At 40.3% G+C, this 13,000-nt stretch overlaps 1 protein-coding gene across 6 annotated transcripts in view; it reads left to right on the top strand.

Annotated features, from left to right (window-relative positions):
• Positions 1-395: 395 nt before the first annotated feature.
• The window catches only part of LOC124069826, a 24,749-nt gene continuing 12,144 nt past the window's right edge, over positions 396-13,000 (top strand). For 4 of the 6 annotated variants that reach the window (XM_046409293.1, XM_046409290.1, XM_046409291.1 and 1 more), the window contains exons 1-7: positions 396-688; positions 3,944-4,028; positions 6,332-6,493; positions 9,105-9,302; positions 10,165-10,326; positions 11,989-12,069; positions 12,258-12,414. In XM_046409293.1, the coding sequence (XP_046265249.1) occupies positions 627-688; positions 3,944-4,028; positions 6,332-6,493; positions 9,105-9,302; positions 10,165-10,326; positions 11,989-12,069; positions 12,258-12,414 (907 nt within the window). In that variant the 5' untranslated portion in view covers positions 396-626. The remainder of the gene's footprint in view (positions 689-3,943; positions 4,029-6,331; positions 6,494-9,104; positions 9,303-10,164; positions 10,327-11,988; positions 12,070-12,257; positions 12,415-13,000) is intronic. The other 2 variants (XM_046409294.1, XM_046409295.1) reach the window with 2 other exon arrangements.

Raw genomic sequence — 13,000 nt, 5'->3', positions numbered from 1 at the left:
TGTCGTTTCACGGACCGTGATTTACCTGTCATTTGGGCTGATTTCATCTGGCCCAACCCCGCTGCAAGAAGAAGAAGAAGAAGAAGAAGTAGTAGAAGAAGAAGAAGAAGAAGAAAAGAAGACGAAAAATGGCGGGCGCTGACATGAATGAGGTGGATCATCTTCTTAATAATCCGTTTTCTTCAATGTCCTATGAAGAAAAAAATTGTCAAAACGGTGCGCGTGTGCGCAAGTATACACGTACGTATATAAATATATATAAATAAATATATACATGGAGAGAGAGAGAATGAGAATATTACTTTTACTTTGACTTACAGTTCTATGGCTATAACTGATTTGTTAACCCATCCAATCACTTTCAGCACCAGCCGTCACTGGTTATAATTACATAAGCATCCCCGGTCTTACGCTGAAAGGCTGAACAGGAAGTCCTTTTCGTCGTTTAGAACTGTCAGTGTAACAACAGCGCTCTGTCACCGCTAAACCCGGACTCTCCAGTCCCCTTGGTTACGGTTTGTACTTCACAGTGAAGGCTGGGTGTTGAAGGATGCTTCGTTAATCTGCCTGCCCCACGAGTCCCGTCGGTAGAACAGGGGGAGAATGAGACCGCCAGCACCGCAGTAATGATGCGTTTTATCCTGGACTGCCTGAGGACACCGAGAGCGGCAAACCCGAAGGATGAAGGGTAAAATTACCTTTAGAGCAATTTCAGGAATATTAAGTCTTTTCGAGCAGCATCCGCGCGAAGTCTCTCTGTTTCACAGTTGTGAGACGATTTGTAACTTTTCATCTAATAAAACGTCGGCTAAAATGGAGGCTGTCCTTTAAGCAGAGAACAGTTACAGTAAGGTTCAGGCTGGGCTGTAGAAGCTCGGGCCCTGCCCCGGGCTTGTGAGTGGCTCAGGCGCGCCAAATGACCCGAACCTTCGTTATAATGCGTGTGCCATAACGTCACCCATTCTAACTGCAGTGTTGGGCCAGGCTAACTAAGTATATAACCTACAGCTCATTCATATTACGCCACAAAATTTCACATCTCTTGTAGGCTACTTTGTATTTTACTGACGTTGCGACAAACTTCGACCCATCACATATAAATCATAAACAGTGCAATGTTTGTTGTTTTATTTTATATCGTGGCAAAGATACATAGTGAGTGGGACATTTTACAGTATAAAAAATGTAACTTTGTCAGTGTTCTTTCTAATGACCTCAGAACTAGTTGGGCATTTATTGTGATTTGTGAGTGCCCATCAGCCAGAATAATATATAGGTAAAATAGAACATTTACAGAGAAGGCAATGTGCTTTTTCATATTAAAGGAAAATGTCACAAAAAAAACTAATTTTCCATGTATTTTTAAAGGGGGGAGGGGGCAGCAGCACCTTCTAAAATCAAATAATATATAATCCATCAATAGAGAAAAATTACAAAAAAATTGAAACAGTGATTGAATAGTACAAAAGATATTAATGTGATTTGGAGGAAATGTTTAAAGCGCTGCGCTAAATCAGAGTAAAAGATGTCAGAGTCCGAAGGAGAGTCTGACTTTTTAATCCAGTGTGTGAACAGACTGGATGAAATGTATGAAATGGCTGTATATGTCGCTGCACATGTATAAACTGTGATAATATGGTTATATGTCAGAGGCCCTCTCGCTTCCTCTACCTCTCCTTGGAGGAAAGGAGGTCAGATCAGATTGGCAGCTGATAGCGAATGTGCTGGGCAGCAACAGCAAAAAAAACAACTTCAGACTTTATTTAGTGTGTATATGTTTTGTTTTATGTATTGAACACACATATGCAACATGCAGTGAAACACAGGAGCAGTGGGCTGACGGGGGGAGTTAAGTGCCTTGCTCAAGGGCACATCAGCCAGCTAATGGGCGGGGCTTGCCTTACAATTTACACTGAAAATCAGTCACGTCAGTGGGAGTAACAGTGGATCAAGTCGCTGAATTAATTGCACAGGCCTGCAATTCAATGCAAATGTCCGTTTTAAAGAGTCGTGTTTATTTAAAATTAAAACATTTAAATCAGTTATTGCTTCCATGATTCAGATCAATTTATTTGGTTTAATTGCTCAGATCGTCGACGTATGAAGACATCCTCGCTCCCTGTCAGTAACTAACTGGGTTCTTCTCTGCAGTAGCTGTACATGAGATATTGATCTCTCCGTCAAGCTCAGACTCAAATGGAACAAAACGGACTCAGTCATTTTTTTGTGTGCATACATTTTACAGCTGACCAATTAGTTGCTTCATCATTTTGTCATTGGCGAGAAAATTATTCGACAATTTTGAATCGTTTGTTGTCATTTTTCAAGCAAAAAGTGAAACATCTGCTGGCTCCAGCCTTTCAGATGTGAGATTTTGCTGCTTGTCTTTGCTGTATGGCTGGTAATGGAATATATCTGGCTTCTGGAATATTGGTTTGACAATTGGGATCTGAAAAACGTAAATGGGGGTATATATACAAAAGTTTTTTGAAAAAAACATTGATAACAAAATACAGCATATGGTGGAATTAATTGAAATCTATGAAAAGTGTCAAAAGCCGTATTTTCGTCAGATTTAATCTTACTTGTACATCAATTTGAATATGTCATTTTATTTTTTAACTAGTTTGGCTTGTATACACCGCTGAGTGGCAATAAACTCCAGATATTAATGTCATCAAAATATAAATAGCTGTAAAATGGCTGTAAAGTCCCTGTGTACTGTATTTCCTGTCAACAAGCCAGTGTCCACCAGTCTCAGAGGCTGTATCTGGTCCCTGTCTGGTGTCCAGCCATGTGCACCCCTATCATCTGAGGTCACGGTCCAGACCAGAAATGAGAAGCAGCTACCTGACAGCAGCTTTAGCTACAGCCAAAAGTAACTAAGACTATAGTGAACAGCACACTGACAGTTATTCTAGTAATATGCAGGCATGTATATTTTTACAGCTATCTTTGAATTCTGGTCATATTTTACAAGCTGCCCCTTTAAGAACGGCTTTGATCTGTTTTTGCAAATGAACACCTTGTTTGACTGCAGCAACCACTTTAATGAGACAACATTCAAACAGCTGTCCTTATCAAGTTCATCTCCCATTTAACGCAAACTGACAATTGTGATTTTGAATGGACGGAGGAGGATTTTTGGGGCAACGTGTAAATGAATAATGATGTTGATTTCACACATCATTAATTTGACTTGGTCATGTGATTAGTGATTGGTGAACAAATTGCTTTTCTAAAACCACTATAAAAACTGTCACACTTTAATAATAACTGTATACAGCAATAAATAGTTATGGTAGTAAAATCATAAGCCTTATGATAAATTAATTCCTGACTTTTTATTCATTAATATTGATGGATTGGTAATATTTGCCTGTGCAGACTCCTGCTGTTCTGCGCCCTGGGATTTTTATGAATGGCCTGGTCATACAGTGTGTGTATGGGTGTGTTTGGAGTGATGCATACCGCAGTGGCCAGTGACGGTGATGGAGGGGGGAGGAGGAAATAGGGGAGGAGGTGAGAGATATGTGAGAACTAGAGATGGTAGGAGGGAAAAAGGCAGGAGGAGGAAGCCATGAAGGGAGGAGGCTAGAGGAGAGGAGATAAATTCTCCCCTAAGCCTACTCTGCTGCTTTCACTCTGATTCATCCACCTGTCTCTTTACATTCTCTCACTGGTGCATTCCGCCTGTATGCATCAGTCATCACACACACACACACACACACACACACACACACGTTCACAGCAGCAGCTCCGCCTCCTCTGCAGTGTAGCGACAGCTAGTGAGGGCAACAATGGAGGAGCCAGCAGTGCAGCAGGAAAAAATAGAGGGATCATGGGAAGGAGGGCATGATGGAGGGAAGGCAGACTGGAAGAATGAGCGCTCCCTCTCCTCCCTCCTTAAACACTCCTGTTTTCTCTGCTGGTCGTCTCCCAGGGACACTGACGTCGTGGAAACAGACGAGAGAGTCCTCACCAAGGCAGCTGAAATCAGAGTAAGAAGACCGCAGCATCTAGCGCTGGTGTGTGTGCGTGTGTGTTTTCTGTGTGCTGTGTTTTTATACATGTGTATGAGTGCGTTTTATGTTAGTGTCACATTTTTTTGAGTTCTTTAATTCAAATTATGCACACAGGGCATAAATCATTTGTTTCTGTATGTATAGCATTTCCAGTTTAGGACTCACTGCATTTCCCATGATGCTCTCATGTGATGTCACGGTGGTGTAAGGCTAGTCTGAGACTGCATGAAGCTGTAAAGACACACAAATCTGTCAGTGGATGAGTCAAACCCATGACCTAAAATCTCATGTCATAGAGAATAGAGCTGTGACTGATAATTCTCATTATAGATCAATCTGCTGTCTTAGAAATAAGACTGAGAAAACCTGCAAATTGTCCAACATGTTCTCCCTCTCACCTTGTTACATATGAAAGGTTGGTCAGTGGTCCTGAGCTTCATATTACAGTGCTTTACTTCCCCCCTGCAAACTTTTACATGCAAGTTACCGATAATATGTGACGGACTTCTGTTTGAGCTGAGAAACTGAACTGTTGTTAATGCTGTGAAATTGTTCGGTTAGGTGTAGGCAGAAAAACTGCTTGCCTCGAAAAAGATCATTTGTTCTCCAAAATTCAAACATGGCCTTTACGTACCTTGCAAGCAAGTCAGCTTTGCCATTTGGTCATACACAGGGCTTGAACCCCAGCCTCCTGGAGGAAAGTCTTCTGTTTGACCCATCCAAACACCACAGGCACTTCCTGCCTTGGAACTGTCTTGTGCTTTATGCTGCTACACTAGAGCTGCAACCCTCCAAAAAGACACTGGAGGAACTACTAAGAATGAACAAGTGCACCATTATCTGTATCTGTATTTGTCCCACAAACCAAATTGATATCTGTACTCTGAATGGGTAGGACTTAGGAGTGGAAGTAGGACTGGCTAGCTGGACTACTGCTACTTGAGTTCTTGCTCATACTTAGTAACTACAGAGTGACCAGGCTGCCATATGCAATGTGTTGGGATAGAGAATGGGCTGAATAATAGCATTTCATAAGCTAGTAATGTGGACTTTGATTTAGCTTCAAAACACCTTTTAAATGATTCATTGATTATCAGAATTGTTGCTTAATAATATTTTGTTGATCAACTAATTAACTAATCATTTGAACACCTAAGTCTATTTTGTTGCTCACTAGATATTTGGATGTTTCCTTTAGATGAACATACTGTCCTTGATACAGTATCACTGTAAAAAAATGACTGTGAGTTATCAGTGTGAAAAGAAGGGTGGGAAATTTTCACAAAAATTCTGTCCTCAAATCACCAGAAACTGACTGACACACAGCAAGCCTGCGTCTCATACTGTATCTCAGTATAGAGGGTGCTAGCTGGGAGAAATAAATATGATGCTCCCCTTTCAATTTCAATTTCAATTTATTTATTTAGCACCTTATACAATCAAAATTGTCTCTAGATGCTTTACAGAGACCCAGAGCCCGAACCCCTAAGCAAGCAGACAGTGGCAAGGAAAAACTCCCTTTTAACAGGAAGAAACCTTGAGCAGGACCCAGCTCACAAGGGAGAACCATCCTGCTGATAGTTGGCTGGGTAAAAGGGGGGAAGAAGAGGTAGACAGGACAGAGAGGATGAAAGAGAGAGAGAGAAACATACATGCAACAAACATCATAAATTACAAAGGACAAACATGACAGGTTGTTATAATTGGAATTCTGAAGACTGTATTGTATGTATTTGTTTTTTAGCTGATATGTTATTTAAGTCAGTTTTAGTTTGTTTAGTTTGCAGTCAGTGTGTTCTGAGTTGGTACGCAGCTCAGTTTTGCATGGCCCTGCTATTTGGCTATTGTTTTGAAATAAGTTCTTAATTGACTCTTGAATTGATGGCTGACTAGTTTGCAGGGTAAACAGATAGAAGATACAAGACATATCATCGGCACATTTCCCAGTTATTTTGGAACGGAACTAGCTGAGACTTCCTGCTTCCAGTCTTTAAACTAAGCTGGACAAAACACTTAGTCTAGGCTAATTCGTTCACTGGACACAAACTAATATCAATGTTCTCTAATATCAATGAGCGTTTCTTTGGCAAGACCTTGTTTTAATGTTTGAGGAGTTGGTTGTTTGTGTTTTGATTACCTATAAACATTACAGGACACATTTCATCTATGAATGTGTGTGTGTTTGTATCTCTATGTGTGTGTTTTATCATTCTACAGATGATTTTGAATCATTCCTCAATCTTAAACTCTTGCGGCCTGTATGTCTGTGTGTGTGTGTGTGTGTATGTGTGTGTGTGTGATTATAGGAGCTGGAAAATGCAGTGGCAGTGGAGAACGTTGAGCTTCAGGAGCAGCAGTCGGACCGCAAGGAGCTTGAGGAGACTCTGGTTAAATTAGAGAAACACAAGGAGAAGCTTGTACAGCAAATAAAAGCAATTAGACAGCTCTGCTATGAAGAGAGTCAACAGGTAATAATCTCACTCACTGTAAACAGCAAGAGTATTCTTCAATTCATTAAATACAGTATACATTTAGAAATAAATAACCTTTTGGAACTCGTGCAGGTATATTTATAATGCTTCCTTCTTGACAATCTGTGATGCTGCACTGAAGGATTTCTGGTTACATAGTACTATAGATAGAGATAGATAGATAGATACTTTATTGATCCCGAGGGAAATTCAATTCAATTTAGGTCTTTCTCACACTTTATTGAGGGCCTCCAAGTAGAGTCTGACTGATACAAGGGATTGATTTTAGGGATTACAGTAACAAAAACAATAACTTACAATTTCATACATACACAACATAACTGCAACGTTAACTATGACAGTAACCTTGAATTATTGTGACTATTGTTATTGTTGTTAAGTGTAATTGGCTAGTAACCAGTTCCCCTTCTCTTTCCAGACAAAGTATACAATAGGTATACACCTAAGTAACTGAATAGTTACAGCCTGTCACTATTGATTACTTAATGTTGTATTCTCATTTATTCAATTAGTATAATATAGTATAATAAACTAAATAAATAAATAAATAAAATAAATTAGTATAATAAACTCTTCTAATATCACCAGTTGACACCAGCTGTTTTTATAATTTCATAATCAGACATGTTCCTAATGCATTAACTGTAACTGTACTAATATGATGAATTGCAAGTCACATATTTCCCATCATGCATAATGAATTAAATGTTCAATTCAGTTCAGTTGAGTTTATTTATATAGCACCAATTCACAGCAAAGGTTATCTCATGACACTTTCCAATTAGAGCAGGTCTAAACCAAACTCTTTAATTAAATTGTAAATAGAGAGAGCCCAACATTCCCCCTTGAGCAAGCACTTGGCGACAGTGGTGAGGAAAAACTGCCTTTTAGAAGGCAGAAACCTCGGAGCAGACCCCGGCTCAAGATGGGCGGCCATCTGCCTTGACCGGTTGGGTTGAGAGAGAGAGAGAGAGAGAGAGCGAGAGAGAGAGAGAGAGAGAGAGAGGTGAGGGTGGGGTGGGGTGAGAGAAGGAGCACACAAGCAGAGATGCATAGCAGCAGTAATAATACCAGAAGTGTTGGAACTGTAGATAATGATAATGACAATGAAGTATACAGAAGGTATTATGGTGATTATGCTAGCAGTATTAATTACAATAATAATCGTATCAATTGCAGCAGAGTAGTGATAGAATTAAAATAGATTATGACTGAACAGTAGTAATCGCAGTAAGTTTCGAGCAGGACCACAGCAGGAGATGTTATGCATTAACTACTTATTACCTTTATAACACTGCATAAGCTATGACATGGGATAGCATTATGGCAATCTTTGGATCTAATCTAACCACAGATGAATTCCAGAAGCTGTCGACATTAAATTGAGAAAGGAGAAAATGAAAGGCTTGATGAACACTTGGCGAATGTTAGCCTTGAAGGCTTCCTTCCATAAAGCTCTTTGTAACATGTTTGTAACCTTGTAATAGGGTCTCTTTTAAGCCCAGACCATGATGCTTTCCTAAACCTTAGTTATATTGCCTAAATTTAACAAACTAGTTATGGTACTTAAATGTAACTATGTAGTTTTGTTATGTAAACATAACCAAGTAGTTTTGGTACCTAAACCTAACAAACTGTGACAGAAAATTGAAATTCCTTAGTAAATGGTGTATATACAACAGTAGCTACATTTCATGTGCGTATGGGAAACATGCAAATCAACGAGTTTTCCACAACACATAACTGCAAATACAATGACAATAAAAGCCTTATTAATAAAATTAAGGGTTTTTATACGCATGCTGCCGGCTCTCTCCAGTTACACCTAAGAAATGCTGGTTCTATTGAGCTGCCTGAAACTGAACTGGTGTTTGGATGTTGACATGATAAACCATTATGATACATAATCAATAAAACACTGTGTTTATGCTAAGTTTTATTTTGTATGACACGGCAACTGATTAAATAAGCTACTGCAAAAATTAAAAACTTTGAAGATGATGGAGCTGTATGAATTTGTGCTGAGCCTGAAACTGATGTCAAACTATGACACCTAATTAGTTTTTAATTAGCTCCGATCTTATAATCTGCCACAGCTTTGCACAAAACACCACACCACACTGTGTGAATGTCGCTGGCATTTGCTCACTTTCCCAAAGTATGAAGCAACACCTATATCTTCTAAGTACCAACTATGGTCAAAACACAAATTACAACAAGGAATCATGGTTAATTATTCATGTTATTACTGAAAAAACAAAATTGCATGACCTGTTTAGTTTAACTGAGGAAGAAGTGCCCCTCTGTATCATTTTGATGTTTGAGTGTACTCTTTGCCTTTTAATTAAACCAGTGAGTGGTGAATCTTTTTCTACGGAAACAATCTTGCTCATTAGTTTATGAGCTTTATGAGTTTATGAGCATTAGCACTATTCTATATTAATAGTAAAATAATTTGTTTATTTATTAATTTGATAGTTTAAGTGCAGAAGGGCTTCCCATCTTTGGAGCTAATAGGCCAACAGTTTATTTACCGTGTGCTTTAAAATAATTAAAAGTGGACTGGCCTGCTGCCTTTTCTCGCCAGATCCTGTCCCTGCAGGCGGATGAGATGCAGAAGGAGATCCAGGTGGAGGAGTACGAGAGAGAACTTGCGAGAGCTAGATGGAGACTGAGGAAGCTCAGAGAGGAGGTGAAGCAGGCCAAGAAGAAGGTGCAGGAGGCTGGCGAGAGGAACACGCCTTTGCAAGACTCCATCAGACAGTCCTATGAAGAGATCCTGCAGGTACAAGAACACGTGCACGTTTACATACTGTACGTGTGTCCGCGGTCATGACACAAAAATTACATAACAGTAATATTAGGATGCTTACATTCAGAGAAAGTCATTCTTCATACCTATGTTCACATGGACTCTTTCAGTTCAGTGTGTTATCTGTGAAAGCTGGAAACAGCCAATGGTGAAATTCTTTTTTTAAGAAGAAGAATCAACTTTTATTGGCAGTATATATAGTTTTACATACACACATACTGAATTTGACTACTGCATTTATCCCATCCTTAGTTGAACACACACATGCAACACCCGGCAAATTACATGCAGTGAAACACACACAGGAGCAGTGGGCAGCATCAAGCGCCCGGGGAGCATATTGGGGGGTTAAGTGCCTTGCTCAAGGGCACATCGGCTGGCTAATGAAGGGGGGGGAGCATTTTAAACATTAATCACTCCACCACACCCAAATTTTTCCTGCCCGTCCGGTGGGGGAATCGAACCTGTGACCCTCCGATCACAACCTCTAGGCCACAGCTGCCCCCATGATCAGCAAGTTTATTTTTGTGAAATCACAAGGAAATTATTGCTTTATTTTGAGAGATAGGGATAGGTATAGGTCTAATAATAATATTGTCATGTGGTGCTCGTGATGTTTTTTTAATTTATTAACATGTTTTGGCTTGCACCTACATGTTTCATGATCTCAGGATAACACATTAAAAACATAAGACGTATTGTGAAGGTCCTGATCTTTTAGGCTAGCTCAGTGGGATGAGATGACAGTTACTTATAAAAAGTGTTATGTTTAGAGAAAGTTAAATCATTTTAAATCTCTGTTGCCTCGTGACTCCTCTTTTCCTTTTCATTGAAGGAGGAGCATACTCTGTGCTCCCTGTCAGGAGGTGCAGTCACTCCAGCAGAAAGTCAGCTAGAGGAGTCAACATCTCCTGCAGACACCACTGAAGATGATCCACTTCCAATGAAGCCATGGGGAAGGAGCCAATCACTGCCGGCCTATGCTGACCTGATAATGGTAAATAACGGTAATCATGCAGAATGATACTTAAAGCACCTTTGAACCAGGTGTGTGCGATCTCTATGTGACATTGGCATTTCCCAGACAATGAGGGTCTAATCAAGTACACAATCAAATTGCATTATACAAAGTGCAAGATTCAGTGTCTTGAATTTTGACCCATACTAAGGAGTATGGACTACAAGTCAAGATATTGGCCTCTGCTGATTGGATTTTTAATACATGGGGCACAAGTTCCCATACTAAAGCCTAATGCATACTGCAAGGCTTTTGCATAAATTGTCTGTCTTTCATAGATCTGAGACAAAAACCCTCAGCTCAGCAAAGGATCCATGCCTGCCTGTTATGACAGTCGTATAGTTCACAGACAAGTCTTTACATAGCTGTCCCATACACAGTGACAATTTTGAAACATTTTTGAAACAAACAACATTTGATCTTCTCTGAGAATAAAACAGGAGGTTTTTAGTTAGGACACCTTGGAGACAAGATCCAAGGCAAGACAAGACCTTGGAGGGTCCTGACTGTTTGTCCATATGCACCAAACGGCAGTTCAGAGTACCCAACCATTTTGTCCTTGGGGCGGGTGCTGGAACATGCCCCTACTGGGGACTCCATTGTTGTGCTGGGGGACTTCAATGCTCACCTGAGCGATGACATTGTGACCTGGCTGGGTGTGATTGGGAATGGCCAGACTGACCTGAACCTGAGTGGTGTTCAGTTATTCAGTTATTATTCTGTGCTAGTCACAGTATGTCCATAACGAATGCCTTGTTTGAACAAAAGGGTGTCCATAAGTGCACTTGCCATCAGGACACCTTAGGTTGCAGGACTTTGTAGTTGTATCAGCAGATCTGTAGCTGAGAGGAGCAGAGCTGTCAGGTGACCACCACATGGTGGCAAGTTGGATCAGGTGGTGGGGAAGTATGCCAAATAGACCTGGCAGACCTAAATGAACAGTGAGGGTTTGCTGGGAACATCTGGTTGATGATTCCATCAGGATGGTCTTCAACTCCCAACTAAGCGGGCGCAATCCCAGAACCTGCTGCTGGACACCGGAAAAGTATCCTCAGTTGAAGGAGTCCTGCAGCTGACAGCTACTGGCAGACCAAACGATGCATGGCCATGGTCGTGGAAGCAAAAACATGGATGTGGGAGGAGTTCGGTCAGACCTTGTGGTGAAGATTTACCAGCCAATCTATGTCCCAACCCTCACCTATGGTCACAAGCTTTGGGTAATGGTGGAAAGAACAAGATCGCAAATACAAGCAGCTGAAATTAGTTTGCTCTGCATGGTGGCCGGGCTCAGCCTTAGAGATAGGGTGAGGAGCTCAGATATCTGGGAGGAGCTCAGAGTAGAGCTGCTGCTCCTTCACTCACCTGGGAACCCCTCATTGTTCCCCCAGATGAGCTGGTAGAAGTGGCTGGGGACAGGACAGTCTGGGCTTCCCTGCTGAGACTGTTGCCCTCGTGACAGGGGATTTGTAGTTTTTATTGTGAGAAACAGAGCTGTCAGGTATAATACAATATAGTTGTCACCACTGTTATTCAACTGATAAAGTAGTATTTTCTTTTCTGTGAATGAACATTAGTTGTAAGTATTGCTCATGTTACAACACTCTCTCTATTTGTCTTTCTGTCTGTGTGGGTGACTGTTAGAGGGCCAGTGGCTCATCTTTCTGCAACAATTTAGCAGATACCAGAGAAGAATTAAACAACAGTGAAACCAGCTCACCAAAGGTAGTTTCATCATCACAGTGAATTTCTTATCATACAACACCAATTTTGCAATTTTCCTGACTATACTATTTTTTGTTTTCGAACTGAAATCATGGAAGCTTTACTGATTTTGAGAAATTTTACATAATCTGTTAACCAATTTAATGTAGGACTAAATACCCACCATTTCAAACGATGTTGTGTCACAGATGGACAGATCTGACATAGAGGATGACCCAGAGGAGGGGGAGATCAACAAAGACGAGGACGGAGCGACAGAGAAGGAAGACTCCTTCACCAACACAAACCCTCTCAGCCAATTGGACTTCTTCCAAGCCGACCCCTTCGCCCACTGTCAGAGTGTCCGTATGTATCAGACATGTAGCCAGAGTAAGACTGATAACATCGTATATCCATTATCCATTATCCAGCTGGTATATGAACTATACTCTCATGGGTTGTTTTTATCATTTCAGCAATTCAGCTGAAATTCAGCAATGTTTTCTTGTCTTAAATGTACTATAAAGAAATTAAATGTAATAAATGACTTAAATTTGCCGGTAGTTTATGCTCTACTGATTAGGTCCTGGCCAAAAACAGCAAAGCTGAGAAATTAATTGCCTTATTTACTTTTCACTACCAGTCAAAATTTTGGACACACCTTCTCCTTCAGTGGTTTTTCTTTATTTTTGTTATTTTCAACATTGTACATTAATACCAATCCAAACTATGACAGAACACATATTGAATTATGTAGTAAACAAAAAAGTGTTAAACAACTCTTGTTAGCTATTTTAGACTGTCCAAAGTAGTCACATTTAGCTTTGATTACAGCTTCACACACTCTCATTCTCTCATCATATTCACAAGGTAATCCCCTGGAATGATTTTCATTCCAAATTAGGTAACAACAAGCAGAAGAGACTTGCTAGGGTCAACAAAACATAAGCAA

This window comes from Scatophagus argus, chromosome 13 (assembly GCF_020382885.2).
Source record: "Scatophagus argus isolate fScaArg1 chromosome 13, fScaArg1.pri, whole genome shotgun sequence".
Classification (NCBI taxonomy): Eukaryota; Metazoa; Chordata; class Actinopteri; family Scatophagidae; genus Scatophagus; species Scatophagus argus.
The sequence above is the reverse complement of the archived record's forward strand: the minus strand, read 5'-3'. Positions and strand labels throughout refer to the sequence as shown.